This window comes from Leptonotus elevatus, chromosome 1 (assembly GCF_054856555.1).
Source record: "Leptonotus elevatus isolate MCC_2025b chromosome 1, RoL_Lele_1.0, whole genome shotgun sequence".
Classification (NCBI taxonomy): Eukaryota; Metazoa; Chordata; class Actinopteri; order Syngnathiformes; family Syngnathidae; genus Leptonotus; species Leptonotus elevatus.
In genome coordinates this window covers 13,415,164-13,440,000 of record NC_141239.1, presented here as the reverse complement: position 1 = coordinate 13,440,000, position 24,837 = coordinate 13,415,164, and the positions used below count along the sequence as shown (strand labels likewise).

The 24,837-nt window shown below is 42.2% G+C and overlaps 1 protein-coding gene across 5 annotated transcripts in view; it reads left to right on the top strand.

The window, feature by feature from the left end:
- Positions 1-24,837, top strand: part of LOC147180954 (netrin-G1-like) — an 83,990-nt gene that overhangs the window by 23,375 nt on the left and 35,778 nt on the right. For 4 of the 5 annotated variants that reach the window (XM_086091709.1, XM_086091700.1, XM_086091683.1 and 1 more), the window contains exon 3: positions 21,813-22,456. In XM_086091709.1, coding sequence (XP_085947835.1) covers positions 21,813-22,456 — 644 coding nt within the window. Of the gene's footprint in view, positions 1-21,338; positions 21,439-21,812; positions 22,457-24,837 lie in introns of those variants that run through there. The other variant, XM_086091719.1, reaches the window with a different exon arrangement.

Below are 24,837 nucleotides of genomic sequence, written 5' to 3'. Positions count from 1 at the left end.
GGTGTGGTGGATCTGGCATGCATGAAAATCTCCACCAAAGAGGGGAGCCGTCGACCCCCGCCAGGACAGAGCAAGCGCAACACCTCAGGGCCCCCCAGGCCGCGGCAGCGCCAAAGGACGACCCCCGGGCCCCGCCAGGGCCACCGGCCGAAGAGCAAACCCAGGAGCAGGAGCGCCCCCCGCCCCAACACGGCCCGCGCCCCCGACCCAACGCAGCAGGACGGGGCACTGCAGGCCCGCCAGGCACCCCACCGGCCCACAACCCCCGCACCCCCCACAACCCCCCGCCCCCCATCCACCCCCGCCACCCACCCCAACCCAGCCCCAGCCGTCCCCAATCCCCCAGACACCCCCCCAACCCCTCAAGCCCCACCACCGCCCCCCCCCAACAAAGCCGCCCCCCCCCCCCGACCCCACCCCATCACATCGTAATTGAAGTGGTTCATATCATAACTGGCGCGCATTGGAGCACAATTAGGTTGAATCCTATTGTACTGCGTCGTAATTGAAATGGAATTGAAGTGAAAATATATGATAATAATAGTGATAATTGGATTCGATTTCAATTCGCAACAGTTCTGTTCAATTTCGCTCCGAATGTGCTTAGCTTACCAAAACAAAAGTCTGTGTTGCCTTCATGGCCCGTCCAGACCATAGGAAACTACCTAACCCGCGACCCACCCACAAGGATAGCTACAGAATGCTAGTGTTTTTTGTTTTTTTTATCAAATCAGAAAATGTTACGTCGTATAAGCAGGTATAATTTTACTTTGCCTACACTTTAGCATTTGTGAGTATTTAAAAAATATATATATATTGAATTAATTTATTAATAAATACAGTGTTTAAAAAGTGCAGTGTTTACGGCAACATGGAAAGTTGGATATGTTGAAGTGGTAAATTGTAACTAACTGTAATAGTAGTAGGATGAAAAAGGTGATATTAAGGCTTTCATTTGCCTTTATCTTAAGATCTGATATTGTTTATTATAATTAACTTTTTGTTCAATTCATTGAAAAGGACCTTGAAAAAAAAATCTTTTTTGGGGGGGGGTGGTGGGGGTAGGGGTCGCAATTAGATTATTTTCCATAATCGTTCAGCCCTATTGTATTGCATCGTAATTCAAGTGATTGGTATCATAGTTGAAGTCAGTCATATCATAGTGGAGTGAATCATATTAGCATATTAGCAAGAAATGGTATCAAAACCACACACACACACACAAAAACAGAAAAAAACCCACACCTTCACTCCTTTCTTTGTTTTTGCATTTGAATATCTACGATGCAGATTCCCCGTTAACAAACGTCACCATCTTTTCCACCTGCGTGAGGCTTGAATGTCGGATGAAGCAAATAAAAGACACATCTCGCTGGCGTTCCCCGCTGTGCGCAATTATTCAAAGGCAATCCTCTTACTTCGCCATATGACCGCAAAACACTGGCGTCGTCTGGCGGGGGGGAAGCCTGGCGCGAGTGCGTCACGGCTGACTTGTGCTTCTCACACTTGGCTAATTTGACATTTCAGTGATGAGACAGACGTTCCTCGACAGTGGCCATTATTCACGCACTTCAATCACAGCGTGTTGCGCGCGTGTGATGCTTTCAAAATGAATTCCTGGCCTTCCCGTGCTGCTTATCGTTCACTTTAAATGGCACGTTAGGACTTTATAAAACAAATTAAAATTGTTCCCCTTCGTCCATGATCAACCCATCCATTAATTGATCTGAAAAGTGTTTTGCCATACATATCCTTAATTGATCTTTCTGCAATAATCAATCATTTTTGTAACCAAGCCAGCAATAATGCAATATCGGCGAAAATGCCGATACTCTTAAAACACAAACTTGGTCAATCAAGATACAAAGAACTTACAGTGCTACCAAACGTATATCTATAAGAGCTGGGCACGAACGGGTGGTAATTTGGTCATTCATTAGAATGGGCATGGCAAATTAATAATCCAATCATAATTTGCGGACTGGGTGTGATGTCACTGGAACCGGCGTTTTGTTTTGTTTTGACAGTTACGGACTTAAGCGGACTATGTGGAAATGCCAGTCGACTCGTCTAGATTGCGTATGGAATCCATACACATGAAATGATACTCATTTGACGTTATGTTCGAAATTGTTTCATGGCATGCCCACCGACTTACTATATCTGTGGTTCAATGTTTGTAGCTCACATAACTTTGCAGTGTTTAATTGCCTCGTTGATGTGGTCGAGCTGCTAAAAATAGAAAAAAGTGATGGCCCTCACAGACGCTAATTATAGCTCTTATACATACTACGTTATATTTGTGATGTGGCTTTTTCGTTTCTCTTTGGGTTTTATGTATACTAATTGCTGCATATTGATTCCTTCTGTTTCAGACGACACACACTCACACACCCGTACACATAATATGATTGGGACTTTTTTCTGCCCACTGGATCGTTTGCTTCATCTTATTTATCGATTTTTTGAAATTCACTTCTTTTTTTTGTGCTCCATGGAAAATGACATTCATGAACAAAACATGTACATGGTAACTGTTAAGCGCAAAATTTTATTTCATTAAATCTTAAAAGGAACCCCGACTGTCATGACAAGTTTGCTGTATATTATTTATTTGGTTGTTACTAACAAAACTATCAGATTTATTTTTCAAAAATAATTTCCAGTAGAAACTATTTGGACGTACGCTGCCATTGTTATTAATGTCATTGAGTGCGTCGTGACGTAGAATGGCGGCAGGCTCTCTGCCAAGCAATGTGAAACGTCTATGAAGAAAGCAAGTTAAGCCTCGTTACGTTCCTAAAGAAACAACCTGCGTTGTTTCAGCCTCCCCCACGTTGTGCTCTCGACATTTCACCAGACGCATTCAAGAATTTTGATCGTCCCTTTAGGAACGCTACGGAGACTTACCTTGCTTTTTTTTATTTTTTATAAGTGTTTCACATTACTTGGCAGAGAGCCAGCCGCCATTCTGTCAAACTTGTCCTTACAGTCGAGCTTCCTTTTGAGGAAATTTGCTATAGCTATATTTTTAAAAATGATCTGTCATTGTTTTTTTGGGAAATGTTATGTCTCATAAGTACGAATGGTATTGGCACTTAGTATCGGTATAGGTGAGTTCGGAACATCGATTCCGAAGCTAAAACAATGCCTCTGCTGACGGTAAGTCTTGTAAAACACTTTGGACACCATATGGTGTAGATCAGGGGTGCTCAAGTTCGGTCCTCGAGAGCCCCTATCCAGCCTGTTTTCCATGTTTCCCACCTGCAGCACAGCTGAATCTAATGATCAGCTAATCAGCAAGCTTCGCAGAAGCCTGATAACGATCCTGATCATGAATCAGGTGTGTTAGTGGAGAGAAACATGGAAAACAGGAGGACCGGACTTGAGCACCCCTGGTGCAGATAAAGCGCTATGCGTCTTCGTCTTTACTATTTAGGTCAAATTCCAATCGGAATTCGTTCGCTGACGTAGGCACGATTAGTGAATTGGCATTGTAGGACCGAGTCAGGCCGTAATACTGAAGCAGGAATCGTAGACAAACGGGTGCAGGTGTGAAGATGTATGCCTCCGCCCTCCAAAGCGTCCAGCATGGCATTGCCACGTGAAAGTTTTTGCCGTGAAATTCTGCTGTCATAGAGCCAACTTAAGAGAGTTCTGCTTTTGTTGTTTTCCACTGTAAAAGTAAGCAAGGCCCAACATGTGAAAGTTCACATTAAGTGTGCATTATATACGTTTTTCCCAAATGTCAACATACTTGCTGTTTTTTTTTTTTTTGGGGTTGAGGGTGAGAAAAAAAAGGGTCAAGCAGGACAACGTTTTAGATGTTTGCATTCGCTATGATGTATCTTTCCCAGAGAAAAATCCTGCAACGCGTGGAAAGGCTTGAAGGCAGAAACGGTGGCAGGATGACAGGCAACTGTTGGGAGCTCGCTCTCCCCCTCAGCCATCACGTTGTCAAGCCACATCCATCTGAGAAAGAACAAAAAGTGTGTGTGTGTGTGTGTGTGTGTGTGTGTGTGTGTGTGTGTGTGTGTGTGTGTGTGTGTGTGTGTGTGTGTGTGTGTGTGTGTGTGTGTGTGTGTGTGTGTGTGTGTGTGTGTGTGTGTGTGTGTGTGTGTGTGCGCGCGTGCGCGCACAGACCAGGAAAGAACAGAAGAATGGGCTTTTTTTTTTTAGTTTTTGCCGTGATTTTTATATCATGCTAAATAAAAGTCTGACATTTGAGCGCCGCTTTATTGGGCAAGCCGGCTGGCATTTGAAATGATTAGACGACTCTAATAACTATGCAGATTGACATGGTGAGCTAGCACAATAGCTGCGCTATTTCCCCACTCTCATTCTCAATTTCATCGCTTTGACGGCGACGAGCGCAATGATTCTCTGGCCTTTATGAAAGCACTCGCACCAATAAAAAAAAAAAAAACGATGTGATAGATGACCCGAGGGGTGTGACATCCGATAGCAAAACAACTAAGTTCTAGATGAAGTATTTTTTGCTGAAAATCCCAAAATGGGACTCCCCCCCCCAAACTTGACAGTGGTGAACTTGTCACCTCCGTCTGCATGAGCGGCACGCGAGCATTCGGCGCCGCGCTTTGGTGCTACTTAGCAACTTTGAGTCTCTGGAGACGCGACAGCTGTTCGTCGACATCCCCGAAAGCAATGTCGTGCAAAAGAAGCCAGACTTCAATTGACAGTTATGTCGAATTGTCTTCACCCACGGTAAAACGTTGTGTCATATAGTGGACGTTATCCGTGGTTTAAAAAAAAAAAGTACAGAAAAGTAACATGAGCGTTGAGAGGAATCTCTGTTGCTCCAATTAGTATCAAATACAACCACGTGACAGGATGATCAGTAGTCACCATGGCAACGGCAGAGATGCCTGTGTCCTATATACACTTAACCAAATTGTGACTTGTGTTAATTAGAGCTAATGTTTGCTTACCTATGACTAACATATAGTCACCAGTGACTAACAGGGAAAAAAATAAGTAGATTTCTATCTGTTTCCGTTTTTCAGCAATTAGCATTAGAATAAGTTTCATCATTATTCACAAATCTATTTAGAACTGTGGGTAAATGAGCTTGTTTGCAACTTGGCCCTGGTTGATCTCTTATACTCTGCTGCCACCTGCTGGCCGTTTTTGTAATTACTACCATTGCTTTACCCATTTTCTGCAGAGTATGCGTCAAAGCCTTCTGTATGCTCTAGCATAAAAAAACCATTAAAAACGTATAAATGCGTCTTTGGGAAACTTAAAACATTTAAAGTAAAACATATTTATACGTTTTTGGGAGAACATTTGTTAAATAATAGCCTAAGGCTACGTTCACACTACAGGCAAATGCAACCCAATTCAGATATATATTTTTTTCATATCCGACCTGGGTTGCTTTCATATGTGGTCCTAGATTGAATACGTTGTTGTTGTAACTTTATATTTGACTTTAATCCCACATGAAGCATAAAGTTGACATCTGCGGTAATGTTAGTAATTTAAGGCACGCAGACGGTTTATTCATGAAGTGACGCGATGTCATCGTTGGTAGATGTTTCAGTGAAATGCAGAGCTCGAAAAGGCTTGCTTCATTTTCACAAGATATTATATCTACCTCCTCCCGCATCACATATGTACATATGAGACGAGCCCCGACTTCTAAAAGTCCGTGTCCCTGACGCGCTGGACCAGTCCGTAAGCACAGTGTTGTGAGTGACGTCGTCTCTTCTTCTGCGCTTGCGGATCACTTTGTGGACGCATTGAGCATTTAAGACCTGCAGTGAGAACGTAGCCTAAGTCATCCTTAGTTAATTCAATTCTACCCCCGGAATTAAATTATTACTGTAATCAGTACATGCTTCAGTTGTCCAGATTTTCTGAAAACCTGAAAAAATTATATAAGTGTTTTGTTTTTTTATGAGGGTGACAACATGAATGAAAGGTTTTTGTTGTTTTTACCAAGTGCTTTACCTTATGATCATGTTAACGAATTTGAAGGATAGCACATTGCTGCTGGTCTTGGCCAGTCTCGACAGAAAATCCCAAATCCAGCCAATCCAAAACAGACACAAGGCCAATACTTTAGGGAGTGAAGTCCAAACCAAAGACCTTCAAAATGTGGCCACGAGACCAAAATCCATCTTAAGTGTTTCAATATGACTTTTAAGTTCAGTTTGACCGTAAAGCCTGTATCCAACTAAGGGGTAAACATTTGCAACGCTTGTGAATTCATGTCAGGTTTCGGAATGGTTCATTCAAGTTCGCTAAATGTTCGTTCGCCAAGAGTCTTACTTAATGGTCTTTTATGTCGCAAGGAAATTTTGAAAATGAAGGTTTAGCGAGCATTTAGCGATTGTTTGCGAAACCTGAACGAACCCCGATGAAACCTGCACACGTTCTACCTTTGCCAACACTCACAAATGTTCGCCTCTCAGTGTGATAAAATGTAACCTTCAATTGAGAACAGCTTGAAGCTACTTTTTTGGAGTATATTTACAAACTGCCAAACTTACTGCTTGTTGTGAAGTGAGTTGAGTCACATCATGCTAACATATTCATATTTACAAGTCAAAGCAAAAAAATCAGCCAATTGATCTCATGGCACCAGTATTGGCAATTCTAGAAAAATTTAGGAGCGGCGTCAACTACTTGTGTTTTTTTCGCTGTTTGTGGTAGGACTCGGTCTCTATACTCGGCCAATGGTTGTATCGGAAGTCTACTACATAAAAACGAATGTATGGAATGGCTGGATGTCCCCTTTATAGTATGTTATATATTTAGTGTTTTGCTATGAACTTAACCCGCACTGGCTAGCCACTTACCAGGCGGCGGCGGTTTATCGAGCGCATCGCGACGAGATCTAGAAAAGAGAATTACAGAGCTGCTCGTTAGAGTAGCGTTGAAGCGTCTTATTAAATCCCAACATCATCAGAGACTCTAATCCTGTACACACGCACACACAGTCATAAAGAAGTTTGCCCGTACACACAAATGTTAGTGCCGCTATGATCATGATAAGCGGTGTTAAATGCAGCCCAGTGGGACTGTTCCACACGAGACAGATAATGAGGCCAGGTGTTAATTAATGCGCAGCGCTATTTCCCTTTTGTCTGCAACCGCAGACCTCCATTTGGATTCATGGGGCAGCGGCGGGTTTTTTTTTTCTTATTTGGCTAGGCGTCGACTTCAAAGGAGCAGACTTGGAAGCGGTGGCGTCCTCAAAGGGACTGCCTCGGCGAGGGCTACATTCACGTAAAGAAAAAATAAATAAAAAAAGGGCATGGTGCTTGATGTGCGGCAAATGGAAAACATGAACATGCCGCGAGATGTGTGTGTTTTTTGTTGTTATTTTTTTATTAAAACGTCAACGCCAATAGCAAGTTACGGATGTCACCTCTGCACCCGACACTTGATGCTTGTCTTTTCATGTTGCATTTGTTTACACGAGTGAGGCCCAAAACTTACGAAACATTAAAGCATTAGCTTGACTTTATTTTGAAGATACATTCTTTGATGTATAGGATAGACTACATCAAAGCCGGCATCGCGTATTTAACTTCTAAGTCCAAAACACAAGATGTCAGCATATCGTGCCAAACATTAGTATACAGTCATGAGAACCAATTAGGACATTTATTCACTGTTTAGCTTCTTCTTTTTTTTTTACTTTTTAGTATTCCCCGGTATTTCACACTCGCTAACTGCAACACTCTTGAAGTCAAGCCGTGTGTTTAATTCACCCGCAATGCCCGCTGGACCGTACCTGTTTATATAATATATAATATATATATTTGACACTCTTTTCTACGCTAAGGTTTGGCGCAATAGCCTATGCTGACTTCTCATGCTAAGCGTTAGCATATCTCATGAATTTTCCCTTTTCTTGTTGCTCTCATGGTTCTCATACAACAAATTACAAATGAAGACTAATTGACCGCTTGTACGAAAGTCTTAAACCGTCAAAAGTAAATAAATAAATAAATATCCACGTAAACCGTGACGCACGCAACTAAACCTGACAGCACGCAATATAACACAACTCGGAGGCCGTCTATAGTGCGATGGGCGGCATAGTATTCCCGGTATTTCACACTCGCCAACTGCAACACCCTTGAAGCCAAACCATGTGTTTAATTTATCCGCAGTGCCCGCTGGAGCGTAGCTGTTTATAATGCCTAATTTTGAAAGCTGAATGTATGTGGGAGAGCGAGAGAGAGAGATGATGTTTATTGTTTTGTTTTTCCCTTTTTTTTTTTATTTTTTAAGAGCTTAGTATTGTTCATTCGGTAATGTCATCATCATTGCTCTTTTTTATTTATTTATTTTTTAAATTATTTTGTATGTGCGTGTGTGCGTGTGTGTATTCGTTAGTTCACCAAAAACCTATTAAAAAAATCCCATACCGTTCACCTAAACCGAACACCGCCGTCAGGAGACCCGAGGAAGGACCAAAGAAAACAAAGGAAGGTGAAATCCAGCACCGACCAGACACCACCCACCGGGCCACCAACCAGAGTCCTTCACCAACCCCAGAAACATCTAAATTCCAACAAATCAGGGAGACCTCAAGAGACCAAAGGAGAGACTGAGGAAAGGAAGGAAGGACAGACGAAGCAGAGTGAGATCCGCAGACATCAGCCTCCACCGATTCAACGACCAGAGGAAGAAGCAGATTGTGTCTGAGTTTCGATAGATGCTGGTGTGGTGGATCTGGCATGCATGAAAATCTCCACCAAAGAGGGTCGCCGTCGACCCCCGCCAGGACAGAGCAAGCGCAACACCTCAGGGCCCCCCAGGCCGCGGCAGCGCCAAAGGACGACCCCCGGGCCCCGCCAGGGCCACCGGCCGGAGAGCAAACCCAGGAGCAGGAGCACCCCCCACCCCAACACGGCCCGCGCCCTCAACCCAATGCAGCAGGACGGGGCACTGCAGGCCCGCCAGGCACCCCACCGGTCCACAGCCCCCCGCTCCCCCCCACTCCGATCCACCCGCCTCCCAGGCATGTCACTAAAAAATACCCGCCCACCAAACCCCCACCCATCACACCGGGACCCCGGCAGGCATATGGGACCAGCCCGGTGGGGCGATAGGGCTCGCCCCCCGGATACTGGAAAATTATGTTGATAGAAAACTAATATGAGCGTCAGTATGGATGGACGGATTGATGATGATGTAATTGAATGTTTTTTTATTTAATTTATGTGCTGTATATAATTTATATCCTGTATATAATTAATTTGTTTCATAATTTTTTTTTCTACATATTTTTATTATTTTACTTTAAAAACATAACTTCATAACATTTTATTTTTAAACAAAATTCAATGTCATTCGACTTACAAACAACCTCTCGGAAACCAATTGTGTTCGCAAATTGAAGATTACCTGTAATGGTCACTAAATCTGTATGAAATTTCCGCCTAAGCCGCAAATGCTCGCAATATCTTGACGCCTGTCCACGCCAGACGGTTAATACGTCACGTGGAAGGATCAACGGGGCTGGGACAATGCCATACACGCACGTCCCCTAGAAGGCTGACCTGTGTGGATGTCTTCCATTTTGGAATCATCCTGACTTATGTGCAGTTGCGTTTTGGAGTACGGGGTAAATGGCGCTCGCCTTTAGGATTTTATTGTGCGCGCTGATTGCCACTTTGTGATTTCATCAAGCGGCGCGTCATCCGTTCTCTATTTCTGTTGTCCGGGGATCAATTCCCGCTTGGAGGGATATAATAGAGAGAGAGAGGCGCCATTTGTCAAAGTCCTTGTGGTGTGCGATTGACGGCAGAAGTGTGGCAGGGTGCAAGCGCAGGTGTCATATGTGACAGGTCGGGAGGTATAAGGCCGAGCGGGATGACGGGCTGATTAATCCAGCAACACCTCTGATTTCACATCCTGGTGGAAGTTTCGATTTTGTCTTATAGCTGTGGCGGTTTTGCAAAGAGTTGCGCTCAATTTATAGACTCTTGTGTCGTTTTGGCATCGTACTGCTTTTGGCTAAAAACATCGTAACCTACCCGTGCATATGATCACAATATTTAAACATGAACATTCTGTTTACTCATAGGAAATACTGGAAATGAATCTGTTGTTGAGCCAAACTGTCATGAAACCTTTATTGACTCTTCACACAGGGCGTTAACATTTTCTTAACAAGCATAAAATTAAGAAAGAACCGTTGATACATAAGCACATTTTGTTAATGCAAAAATCTTCCGAGCAAAAAATATGCTTTATGTGCCATCACAACACTGCCATTTTGTCGTATACCGCCCCTGAAATGCGAAGCTATTTTCTGGTTTTGGTCACATGATGGCTATGAAGGTTCATTTATTGACAGACTCATGATCTTTATTGTTGCCTGGTTGTGCTGGAAGCGATCGTTTTGGCCGGCTCCGCAGGAAAAGAATTGGGACGTGAGCAGGAAGGCCTGCAGTGTGATAAATAATTTGGCACTTCGGCGGGACGGCCGCTGCTGTACACAATGTGTTTTTTCTTAGCCGCACGTGAGGGTTGCCACGGGTCTGGAATCTCTTGACAATTGCTGCGGCTTGCTGAAGTGTCTTTTGAGGTTATTTGATCAAGTCGTTTTTATTAAGTATGTTGTTTAAAAAATACCTGTATTGAGTTCTGTAGATTAATTTCCCCTAGGATGACATGATGTTTCTAGTTCGTCTTGTCCTGAGAGGGGGGCGTCAAACAGCAACAGCCCAAATGAATTTGTTAAAAGTTGAAAAATGTCACATTACTTTAACCTGTTGTGCATTAAAGCTACCAAACGCAGAAAAGTTAGTTTTTATATATATATTTTTTAATTTTTTCTGGAGAGCTCGGTATTGTTCATTCGGTAAATTTACCGATTTGACATGTCATCATCTACTGCCATCTGTGGCCAAAAAAATGTAACTGCATTTTCCCTTCTTCACGTGCACAATGCGCACGACATAATATCTGCAGACAGCGGGCAGGAAATTCGAACCCAAATCCAGTTTGTAAATTTTGGACCAAAGGCTTGCATGAGTTTCCATTATGAACAGCTAAAGTGTTAATCCACTAATTAAAAAAATGTTTCAGTCATAAATGGTCAAATATTCAGCCACCAAAAAATTTCTGTCAAAAATGAGAAAAATATGCATTTTCGGCATTTGGCCGAAATAGGATGTTGTGGTAACGCAAGCAAAAAGAACAGCTGCAAGCAAGCGTATGTATGAATTAAACGCCGGGGTGAGCGTTCCACCTCAATATTAATTCATGAGCAGTAGCCAAAAGCTAGCGTCTTGAGGCTAACCCGGTCGATGCTATCGCAAATCAACGGCGAGGAATAATGGCAACGGCACAAAGTGTTAGCGGGAAGCAGTATCGTGATCTCCGTCTGGTGTGTGCGCCAGCGAGAGAAGAGGACGCGGAAGACAACACAAGGCAAGTGTGTGCGTGTAGCAGCTACGCGCTAGCTTACAACGATCGAACTTCTTATTCTGCAACTGAAGTGTCGTAGCAAATTGTTTGCTGCTGAAATGCAAATAAAGCCCCCGTTGAATAAGCAACACGGCGCCCGGTTCCTTTACATGATAAATGAATTTATATCACATGACCGAGACGAGAGCGCCGTTATCAGCAATTGAGGTTGACGAGTGACGACACTCGGAAAAGTTCACAAAAGTAAAGCTTCATCTCCAGATGATTACGTCCAACGATGTGCAGAAAAGCACTGTTGTCTGTGTGCTAACGACAACTTTATTTATCATAGAATAACAAACGCAATGACATGACACGGCACTGTTTGCTTGTGATTATTCTCATTCATCCAACTCGTTTATTTCTCAATCATTACTGTAGTAATATGTGTTGAAAATGTGGAGTGGCCTGTAGCTAATGGTGAATCTGAGTGATATTAAACATTGTTGGTTTTTTTTGATACATTTTTTTTTCTTTGGCGTTTTGGTTTTGGGCCAAGCGTTTCTCATTTTCGGTTATCGGTTTATTTCGGTGCATCCCTAATAAAAAAGGCTATTGTAAAGATGTTTTGGGGCAAAAATGCAGCTTGGGCTCATATGATGGAAAATAGGGGTGGTGGGAAAAAAATCGATCTTGCAATATATTGTCGCGCTCTCTGTTGCGATAAATATATCGATACACTGAAGGCAGTATCGGTATTTTATGACAGCTCACCATCGCTTTACTAAACAATTGATGCCAATGTAATTGCCTTGGTGGGCTTTTACTTTGAAGTCGGCCTATTGACTTCCTTTTTCGACGTGTTGGCTTACATATCGAAGTTTTTATTGAAATTACTTATTTTTTACTAACATTATTACAATGCCGTCCTGAAAGTATATTTAATCGCACATTTTTAGGACGCTAAGAATCCACTAGTTAATTACGTTGTCATACAGCAAAAGTCTCCGACGTTACTGGCTAGCAGCTAGTGTTAGCTTTAGTTGGTACGGCGGCCCTGAAGTGCAAAACGCAAAAAAGGACCGAGGCTACTTTGTAATTCACTCTCCATGTTTAAAGGAAAGTAATGCGCCTTAAATTGCACTTGGTCTTTTTCATTATTAAAAAAATAAGATAACTTTGTCTTCGTTTATTTTATAAAGCACCTTTGCCAATAATTAAAAACATTCAACTCAAAATGTCAAATATCGCCTTGAAGATTTTAGGAACACAACTTTAAGCCATTAATACCTTGTTATTGTATACATGGACTATGGATACAATAAGAATGTGTCTGCCTCTTATTGCACTTAAAGTTGTGTTCCTAAATCCTAAACGGCCATATTAGACATTTAGAGTTTTTTTTTTTTTTTTGTAAGGTACTGGGCAAAAGTGCTTTATAAAATAAATGAATTTATCTTTAGTTGTTTTTTTTCTGATCTGAAAAACGATTCAATCTGTCACTCAAACCCGTGACTTTTATGATCCTTTGCTGTCACCGTCAGTACTTAATCTCCCCTGTCCTGTTTGTGGGGGGGGGGGGGGGGGGGGCTAATCCCCTAAATGGCGGTAAAGTAGGTGTGAGCAGTGGCGAAGAACTGGTGTGTGTCTGGACACGATTGGTGAAGAAGAACAGTCGTCACTCACATTCCGAATATCGAGATATATCGGCGAGAAATTTTCTGACGATATATCGAACATCGTAGTTATCGTGTATCGTGATATTATCGTTGTCGTGAGCCACATATTGTCACAGTATCGAATCATATATTAGCCAGGCCATCCGTTAGCCTTGGAGTTAGACACCCGTAGGCTTAAAAAGGGGGGGTGCCAATGTCAAATGTCGGGTCACACCGACTCATGAACGCTGTCGATGTACCAAAGAAACAAACGTAAGAGAAGTGGTTAAGGGTGATGTCTGGAGTTGTTGTCTGTTGAAATCTGAAAGATTGTTCGCAGGCTCGGCCCCTCATCCTTCAAGAGGGAAGCGTCACACTGCGGGCAATTTATCTCCGCAGCTGTTCAGATATGTCAGTAACTGTCATTTTTTATGTCCATCTTATCCATCTGGTTATTAACTGTTAATAAATTACACTGTAAATAGTAAGGAGCATACGCTTATTTTTTTACATGTGGAAAACGTTTGATAGTTTTGTACCAGATTTCTTACCCCAATTGAATACAGATGGGAATAATAATTAATTGATTGTTAGGCATTCTGTTGTTGCAGATTTGTATCTTTTGATTCTTTTTGTCTGTCTTCATATGCTAATTTGCCGTCAAAAAGAAGTACATTTGATCTAATATCTATCCAATTTACTTGAATCTACTTTAACCCTCCGGTTGTTTGAAAATGTTGTTGTTTTTTTAATTACATTTCCGAATACACTACAATACTGCTATTGGGCTGTATTGGTTTATTTTCTTATTGTTTTCTATGATTAAACAGTGTATTGCTATAAATTATGAAAACATGGAAAAATTAATTTCAGTAGATCATTTCAAAAAGTGAAAGGAGTCTGCCGAACCACGAGTATGCTGGGGTTCACTCGACATCAGGGTTCACCAATTCCGGTCGTCGAGGTCCGGAGTCCTGCAGGTTTGAGATGTTTCCGCCCACTAGCTCACCTGATTCATATAAATCAGCTCATCAACATGCCTGATAACCATCCTGATCTTTAGTATCAGGTGTGTTGGTCGGCGGAAACATTTAAAACCTGCGGGAATTCGGACCTTGACGACCGAAATTGGTGAACCCTGCTCTATATCATATACAATATCCATTTGAAATGAAACCACCTGTTAGGCAATAACAGGCTCAAAATATGTATGTGTACTCTGAACTACAAAAATATAAATTCATATAGCTTGATGTTCACTGCTTTTCTTGACCTGCCCTCGTTAGGACTATTGGAATACTTCTAAATTTGCATAGAGTTTCCATTCACCTTGAGCTGATCATTTATTTTAAGTACACTCTGCTTTTCATTACCGTAATTCGTTTTCATTTCAAATTGGATGAATGAACCGACTGACCAGCAGCCAATTAGATCAACTCCGTAATTCCACACCTACTGACATTTCGTGCGATCCCCCCCCTGCTAATGATGGGACCCTCACTGCTATCGCACACGTCGCCATCACTGCGCACCTGCTGTGCGATTGTGAGATTGCGAATAACGTCTCGTACTACGCAACCTCTTTAAAAGGAACCCCGACTGTCATGACAAGTTTGCTCTATATGATGTATTTGGTTGTTACTAACATAACTACGAGAGTCATTTTTCAAAAATCATTTCCAGTTGAATACATTTTGTAGAAACGTTATTTGGACGTACGCCGCCATTGTTATTTACGTCACAACGCATTCAGTGCCGAGCTAAGATATCCTATTGGCCCTTGAATGCTCTGAACCAATGGCAGGGTAGCTTTTTCATGTTGAGAAAAAAAATAAACCTTAGTTATTGGTATTGTATCGGCATCGGCCGATACTGCAAAGCCTGGTATCGGAATCGGGGGCCAAAAAACGGTATCGGAACAACACTAGTGAAGGGTATGGAATTTTTAATAGGTTTTTAATTAATGAGCACAAACTCACACGAACGCACATATGCGCACAAAAAAGGGAAAAAAAGAGAGAGCAATGATGATGACATCGATGAATCGGTAAGATTACCGAATGAACAATACTGAGCTCTCTCAAGAAAATAAATAAATAAATAAATAAAATAACACGAAACCAGTTTTCAACGTCCATTTTGGGACTAAATTTGGACCAGATTGGATGGGCTATAACATGACCCGGTTTTCAACGTCCGATTTAGCCCAAAATTAAATGTCCAAAAGACGTCTGGTGCTGGGTGGGAGCCTTCACCTTCTTTGTGGTCTTCTGTTTCATTACAGTTGTCTATTTGTTTATCGGTTATGGTCGCATTCATCTTCTTTATTGTTGTCATTTTCTTTGCCATCTTCTTCTTTGTCGCCGTTATTTTTCTTCTGCATGCTGTCTTCGCGATATTAGTTTTTGCCTTTGTCGTCTTTTAATTGTCAACTGATGTTATTCTTCTCTTTCTTTTTTCGTCGTAGTCTTCTACGACAACTTGCTCGTCTGTCTTCTCATTGTTTTCTTCATCTGTGCCCTTCTGTTGTGCAAGTCGTTCAGCCTGAAACCCTTGATTGCGCACCAGACTCCAACACACTAAACATATTAGTAACGATAATTAAATAGAACAGTGATACTAACTAGCTGATTTAGTTTTTGCAGTAACCCTTTTATCATTTCATCCTTGAACACATTCAATTACTTTGTCTAATGAGAAGATTATGTTGTGTGCCAGCATCATCAAATGAAAAATTAAACCAAAGCACCCCAATAAAAATCCAAGTGACCCAATTAAATCATGCGATAGTCGTAAAATGTTCCGCAGCAGCTATATGATCACCTATCGAGTCTGGCGATTACCCGTGGAAAAGGGCGAGGTGATATTTTTCATCTCCGGTGCTGTTGCCGTGACTGCAGGTGAAGGATCAAGCTGAGGGGGCTTATTGTTTTTCAATAGGTGGCCCACGGCACAGCGCTGAAGCCCCCCTGAGTCCACAATGACCACCAAGGCTATCGACCGGACAGAAGGCGGTGTTTTCGTTGTTAAATAACCACCGCAGGAAATCCGATGGAAGGTGCTGACCTCCTTTTCCGCGTCCGAGCCATCAGAAGGAATTCCAGCGTGGTGGGCGTTTTGTAGCCCAAAGTAAAGTGTCACTTACTGTTGGATGAGAAAAGTGCCTCTGCTTTATTGAGCGTTATTAATGAAGGATGGGACTTTTGTGAAAGGAACGAATCCCCTGCTGACGCTGAACAGGCTTCCTCGGCTAGACTGATCGCTCCCCCAAAGGCCCGAAGTGTAGGCGGGCGGCGAGAGGATGATTATGGTTTGAATTTATGACCGCTTCCCCCGTTTCTTCTGTCGGCGTAGCGATGCAAATGTCTCCCTTATTTACGCCTCGCTGTTCGGTGGGGAAATAGCTCGTCGTTAGCCGCAGACGTGTCGGTCTCAGGGAGAACAACAAATGAGAGAAGCAGGAGAAAGACCTTGGGGAAATCACAGGTTCTACAAAACGTTCAAAAACAAGACCAAAAAAAAAAAAACCACTACCTTTTGATTACATGTGACAAGCTTATGGCTAGCTAGCTAGCTAGCTAGCTAGCTAGCTGCCTGGGCAAAAAGCTAAGAGAGCAGTATACATCTTTACTAAGTGCTCCTTGTCATATGCATTGTTTTTAGAAAGTTATTTGCTCCCCAAAAGTTGATTGACACAAGCTATGGCTGAATGTTATCAAGCCAGGAATCGGAATTCAGACCAGGAAGTTTAGCAGTATCGGTCGATGCGTGTTTGTTTTTTTTTAACATGAAAAGGCTGCCCTGCTATTGGTTCAGTGAATGTCGTGCGCAAGATGCTGCATCCAAAGTCCTATATTAGCGTTGGAAATGATGGTATTGGCATGTTACTTGTTAGTACCTGCCGATGCCGATACCACTGTTTTTAATGCAGTATCGGGGCCTCTCCCGCTATCGGAACAACACTAATAATAATAATAATGGACTTAAATGCAACTGTCACAAAAATCCAAGCCAAGGTCCTTTGTACACAAAAAGCGGGTCAATACTGGCTCCATCTGAGAATCCTATCAAACCAAGATTGGGAGGAAAAAAATTGAAGTAGAAACCTTTGAAAAACAAAACCAGTAACAGCCCAAAACGATGGACTGAAATGTATAACACCGATCACAGAAGATTCAAAGCAAACTCTTTTGATTGCAAAAAGCTACTCTATAACTGTTTCATCACATGAAAGGAATAAAAACAACAAGTAAGAACCCAACAAACAATACAATAATAGCACGGACAGATCGCCATTCGTTCCAAAGGGGGAATCGGACCCCTGGTCGCGAACAAAATCGAAGTATTTTGTTCACACAAAGATGGTCAATAGGAAGAAACGCTTTTCCGGTGGCGTCTCACTGTGGCGTTTCATCTGATTAAATTGATTCTCATGCTGTTCATTGTACTTTGCAGCCTGGACATCTTGGAGGGGGAAATTCCTTCGCACACTATGTGGCCCTTCTCACCCCCCCCCCCCCCCCCAAATAAGGGATTTTGGAGTTTTTCCCTTGCCCAGTTGGGAGTTTAGATCAGGGGATGTCATTAATATTTGTCAACTGTGGGCTTGTGAAGCCCTTTGAGAGTCTTATGTGATTAAGAGCTACACAAATGAAGCTGACAACTTGACAATATCGACTCCGGCTGACAGTCTTATTAATGGGAATAAAAAAAAACGAATGTAGAAACCTGCCAAAATAAGATCAGCAACAACACGCACTGAATTGCACCACCCCGGTCGAAGAAAATCCAAATATTTTGTTCACAAAAAAATTGGGCAATTATGACTGTGAATGGGAGTCAAAAACACAAACAGAAACGTCAAAAGCTGCCCAAACAAAACCAAAAGCAGCACAAACAGACAGTCTGAAATGCTCAACACCTGTCAAAGGAGATTTAAATCAAAGTCACTTGTTCACAAAAGGTTGGACAATACTGGCTCTGGCAGAGCACAAACCGAAAGCCAAAACCCTCAAAATTAAGAAGCGCACACACACACAAAACAGCAACAACACAAACAGATTATTCAACCTGGCTGTGATTTATCATCCTGACATCCTCCATAACACGCACTCTGTTTTCTGCCTCCTTGGCCTCTGTGCTTGTGCGTTGGCGTCTCAAGGAGAGAACACTTTTAGCAGCTTCCTTGGAAACCCGGCAAGCGGAAAAGGTCTCCTTTTACATTCCTCCCGCTCCCGTCTCAGCGGCGTCACCCTTATTAGCCTCCTAATTGGATTACGCCGCGCGCCTTTGAGTCAGCTCGCCCCACAATCTTGCCGCTACGTGGCTTTGTTATTGACTCCCAGCTGAAGAGCAAGTGGCTGATAGCATGGGATGGCTACAAAAAGAAGTAAGGATGAAGTGAGGAGATCTGTATCAGCGACACGGGGGCGGGATCACGTATCAAACCTCCTTTGAGCATTAAATAGAGCATAAAATAAAACTCCTCTTGAGATGAATGGAGGGAGACAAAAGCAGCAAGTGAATAAGATAAAATGTGCCGAAAAACTTCTCACAAGATCTCAATTCAGCCTAAAAAGATAGCAAAATCCAGGCTGTGGTATCGACTGCTAACATTTGCTAAGTTCTAATGCTAACCGCTACAGTTACAGCTAGCTAGAAAGCAACTCTCCCAAGACTGTGCTACGGCTCAGTTTTGACTGAAGAAATGGCAAGCTCAAGGCAACAGTGTGGACTGCTGCATTAGCTGTTAACTCTAACCGCTAGCCTGCTTGCTAACTACCCTGCTGGCTAGCTTTTGTAAAATTAGCACACAATCTTAGAAGATTATAGCATCCTTTCAGACAGGAAAAGTCCGGTTAGTGCTGCCAACTGCTAGTTATGCTGCATTTGAGGATGGTCGGAAGTCGGATGTATCCGAGTTGGTTTTTCCTAGTTGCGACCTGAAAGCATTTGAGGCTAAAGTCAACATCCAAAATGTTATGTTTTGACTTTAGTCCTCAAAACACATTTTGACCTCCAGCAAACTTGCCTTCTTGCAATTTTGCTTCATTTTTTGTTGTTAAGACTTGTAAGACTTCAATACAGTTCAGTAGTTCACTGTATAATTTCATGCAGGGAGATAGCGGCATACTGTCACGCACGTGAAGTTATGTTGAATATTTATGAATGAAGAAACCTTACAGTTTCATACTCAAGTAAATTGTGTTTTACCATTCACGGTCTGTGTATCCAAAGCGGTCGCCATTGTAACGTGAGTAGCGTCACTTGTAGCATTAAAGTCGGGGTACTTTTTTCCCCCCAACTTCATAAGGGGAATTTCCGATTTCAAGCGGGTGTTCCCCCGTACACACTTCCTGGTTTGAACTCGGAAAAGTCTGCCTTCCAACCGACCATCCTCAAATGCAGCATTATTTCTAACTGGAGAAAAGTACAGGCAGTGCTGTCAACTCAACTGATAACAATTACAACTATAAAGGTTAAAACTCAACTCAGGGAAAAATGACGACCACGCGTCAGAGTTTTGTGCAAAGCTAGAACTTAGCTGCCAACATCAGGGGACTAAAGGAATGAAGTGCTTCAATTGATTTTTGGAGAAACTCCTAAGCATTTTGGAACCAAATTATGGCTGTCTTTGGGCACATTTTGTAGAGAAGGGCTTCACTAACATAAGCTTTCATACATGCTAAAAAATAAATACATTTCTGGGTTTTAAGAAAGACAGCCACAAATATATTGGTCAGTCCCCTCTGGTGGCTGCGAGTTCACGCAGACTGAGATAACTGAGAACCAGCCTGGGTCCCGCGACATGAAACATGAGCAACATGAGTCATCAATAGATGAGTGCCTTTTAGTCTCAAAGTTGTTTGATTATAGAGTGGTTAACTTCACGTATATAGCTGTAAAGAATCTTAAAATAGCTGTTAAAACATTGCCTGTACAGTTAATAAGGAACAAGGGCTTTAATACTTTAAATGTGATTTTTTAAAAATTCTCATGTTCAGATCCTTTGAGCACCACAAAGCATTGAATAAAATTCCCTACAAGACAAGCAGCGAGTGGTGTTGTAAAATAAAAACGTAGCAGCGAGTGCTTATCAGTATTCTTTGCGGCAATCCTCGCCGTCCATGTCAATCTCGCTCATTGCGAGCGAGCGATAAGCGTCTGGGCGTTGCCGAAATGATTGTTCTCACCTTTAGATAATTCCAGCGTGTAGGGTGTCAGATGATTGCTGATTATCGAGCTGCTTTACAGTGGATGTGAATCTCATCAGCACTTAACCTCATTGTTCCGGGGCGGGGCAGGGGTGAGCAGAATGTCAATGGGAGCGCGCCTTCTGATCTCTCTCTCACTAACGCACACACACTCGAGCGCTGGTTCCTACTCATAGACAAATGCATCGAGAAGCTCTGCACATTCTCACACCACACAAATAGACTGACTGGGTCCGGATGGATGAATGTGGTACACACAGCAGACTAGGGTGACCCCTGTGTTTTATAAGAAACAACTCATTTGGATTCCAGTCCCATATCAGGACTGGAATACCACACCGGAATATCAATTACAGCTGCAATTTAGGTGGTGGCGGCGGAACGGTAGTATGCGAGGATCCGCAGAGACATCTTAATGAGCCGCTCTATGTATCCAGTGTGCGCGCTTTATCGAGTACACATGGAGCAGAATGTGATAGAAGTGATTTAACACCGGCCGAATGAAGACAACGGTTGGTTTATAATGGTGAGACGTGGGGAGCTACGAATCGCACTGTGATTTTCACGTTACATAAACATATCTACACAAGAGGATTAGGGCCATTGAAGGGAAAGAAAAGGTTGGCAGGATTCTGACTTTAATCTCAGAATTCTGACTTTATCTGACTCTTTTCTTTCTTTTTTTTGCCGCTGTATTCTCCGAGATCTCATTCGCTTGCCAATAATAAAGGAACAACCGGAATTCCATGATGGGGAAAAAGGGGAATCTCTCGTTTGTAATACTTTAAAGTGAGAATTCTGACTTTAATCTCACTTTAAAGTGAGAATTCTGACTTTAATCTTAGAATTCCGATTTTAGAATACATTTCAAGTCAATGTACATAAGTTATCCCATATTCACTCTGATAGTATTGCATGACTCTGATGCTTTGCAGCTGTAGGGTAGGAACTGTGCCTTATCACAAGATAGTGTTTTAAACACTTTGTGGATGAACTGTTGAACCTTTCAGCGCCGAAGAAAGACACGTCTGTATTATTATCTGCATGATGACTCATATCCTTGAAGGTTGCTGCTGTGTCTACCCCTCCCCTTTAGAGCAGCAACATCTGTGTAAACTAGGGAAAATACTATTAAAAAGAGAGGACTCGCCGGAGTGTGCTCAGAACGGGTAGGAGATCTGTGCACGTCTGTCCGTTCTTCTCATGAGTAAAAAGAATCTAAGTCTCTTGTCTACATTCCTTGTTTATTGTTTATTAAATGTTCTAGGTTGAATAAACCTGACATCTGACTTTAAAGTGAGAATGCTGACTAAAGTCAGAATTCTGCCTTTATTCAAAGAATTCTGACTTTATTAGTGCTATTATTATTCTCACTTTAAAGTCAGTATTCTGAGATTAAAGTGAGAATTCTGAGAATAAAGTGAGAATCCTGGCCCTAATTATTTTCCGTACATATCCCACTTATACGAATCTTCTTTTTTTTTGTCCATAGTTCAGGTTACATGAACTGAAAGGATCGCACCTTTTTTGGTTGTCTTTACAGGAGAACCCTTACATGTGCAACAACGAATGTGACGCAAGCACTGAAGAGTTGGCTCATCCGCCCAAGTTGATGTTTGACTTTGAGGGTCGCAACCCCACTACCTTCTGGCAGTCCACTTCATGGAAGAAATACCCCAAGCCGCTGCAGGTCAACATCACGCTGTCGTGGAACAAGACCATCGAGCTGACCGACGACATTGTGCTCACCTTCGAGTCGGGCCGACCGGAGCAGATGGTCCTGGAGAAGTCGCTGGACTACGGCCGGACTTGGACGCCCTACCAGTTCTATGCCACCGACTGTTTGGACGGCTTCACCATGGAGCCAAAGACGGTGGGCGACCTCACACAGCGTACTTTGCTGGACATCATCTGCACAGAGGACTACTCGCGGGGCTACGTGTGGAAGAACGACAAGACGGTCCGCTTTGAGATCAAGGATCGCTTTGCCCTGTTCGCCGGGCCTCGCCTGCACAACATGGCCTCCTTGTACGGCCAGCTGGATACCACCAAGAACCTGAGGGACTTCTTCACCATAACCGACCTGAGGATTAAGCTGCTGAAGCCGGCTACTGGCGCCACCATGGTGGATGAAAACAACCTGTCCAGATACTTCTACGCCATCTCCGACATCAAAGTGCAGGGAAGGTAAGACTTAAAAAAACAAAAACTTTTGACTAGGTTTTTTTTTTTTTTTACTGTAAATTAATTTAGCCTCATTTTAAGTGTGCAGGAGGTCCTCAATTTTCAACAGAGTTCCATTCCTATAGAGGTGACGTAACCTGAACAATGTGGCTTCCATTTACAAGCCCCTCCCATCCTGCATTTGTACTTTACACACTGGTAGGAAAATATCCAGTTGCCCATCGAGTAAGTGTATTTTGTATTATACATTTAGAACCCGTGAATAAGAAATATTTTTCCATATAAAATTATCCAAAATGGCCCCACTGTACTATACCCGAAATCATGAAAACTAAAAATAATTTATTCATGGTTTTATGAATCAATATCGGGCTTGAAAAGGAAAATCGATTTGATATTGATTAACCTATTTTTTTTTTAACCCAGCCCGAGCACAAACATATCAATTTGACAAAATTACAATTAGCAATTGTGTTTTAATACATTTCCTAAAAATACAAGTGGCCAGATAATCTAAAGTAGACAGATGTATCTAAAATCTCAATCTCTCACAAACACTCTGAAAATTGGGATATACACTACTCACAAAAAGTTAGGGATATTTGGCTTTCCGGTGAAATTTCAGGATGAGCCTAAAATAAATTCAAACCTTTACAGGTGAACTTAATGAGACCTCCCCAAAGCAAATGCACATGTTCAACTGTTAAATGTTTCAGTACTTTTTGCACAAGTTCTCTAACGAGGACCTTAACGGCAAAATCAAAAAATGACAATGCTCCAGCTCATGGACGTGGCATCATCAGGGAACGGCTGTTGGAAACTGGTGTACCTCAATTGGAATGGCCTGCAATGGCATTTGATCACCTTGGTGTTCCATGGAGAAAATCAATGATCAATGTATCTATTTATGTCCTTTCTGTTCTGAATTTCTGTTCCCATGGCAATGTCACACGGTCTTCATGCTGGTCTTCTTTAGACAGCAAACTCATTGAAATAATCAACAGCGCCTCTGCGGGTTGTTTTAAGACGCCATTAATCTACAATCAAGTGCACACAATCAACCTCGTTCCTAACCGTGGCGCTAAATGTTTTTTTTATTGGCCTCGACGTAACGGCAAACACCTCACACACCCATATAAACGATTCACTTACCTTCTGTCAACAGAGTTACAACTCCCTCTACGCTGTAGTTCTGGCTATAAAATGTACATTTACACAACATTAGAGCCATTTAATTAGGACAAGGTAAAACGCCTCTGCTGCTGTGGGTTTCTTTTCAGGGGAATGGAAACATTGTCTTCACGACGCAGGGAAAAAGGCCCCCAAGATGGTCGTAAAGCATCGGCAGCTGCTCTCTAAACCGGAGCGGCGCTGCCAGCCTGGCGGTTGGTTTATGCGAGGATAACTAGGCTAGTAATGACCCATCAGAGCGGCCCTGAGGTGAATCGAAATAGTTAGTCCCTAATTGCCATTCAGTTGGCAGGCGAGAACCATTAGCGCGTTGGCAAATTGGCAGGAGACTAATCTGGTCATTAAGAGAGTTTGCGGCTGATTAAATGGTAATCATCGGGGACGTGTCAGTGAAAAGTGGGGACGCTGCTGAGATTGCCAGGTTTTTTATTTTTTTATTTGAGCTCAGCCCATTCAAAAAATGAGACGGACTGTATACTTCTCGTTAATTGGCTTTTCATTGGAGTGAGCCACTCTTGATGTTACACAAGTTAGTCACAACGTATTTACTAACTGTAACTTTGGCACCAGAAACATCATACTTGGAAATGTATGTCTCTTAGGGATAACATACTCTTTGACAAAAGGACTTTCTGAAATTCTCTTGTGTGTGCTAGCACTAATTTACAGAAGTGCCGTTGAAGTTGACATGAGTAGAGATGTACATATGAATTTTGGTGATGATTCATAGCATTTTTGTTTTGTTTCATTAAGCGATGTCTAGCTTTTGTACATTTACAGTTGTGCTCACCCACGGGTATGTACACTTTCTCCAAGCTAGTCCACCAATACTCTGGCCAGCTAAAGTAGGTGGTCCTAGATAGAGGATGTTCTTCATATTAGAATTACTTGGAAACGTAAATAGTAAATAATTCACCCACATGATTTTGATTATTTGATAATCAAAGGTTGTCTACCCTTGGTTTAGTAAAACAAGCTGGTTCCTGTCTTTGGTCTCTTTAAAACAAAGTGAATAAGGTAGTATTGTAGATGTTTTTGAGGTACAGTTCTGGTGACCAGTGGAGATTCAGTACTTAAAAAAAATAATTAAAAAAACTATATATATATATATATATATATATACACATTTAAAAAGTGCTTAGCCACACACACTTAACAGGACATGCAGGAGAAAAGTGAGAATCTTATCACAT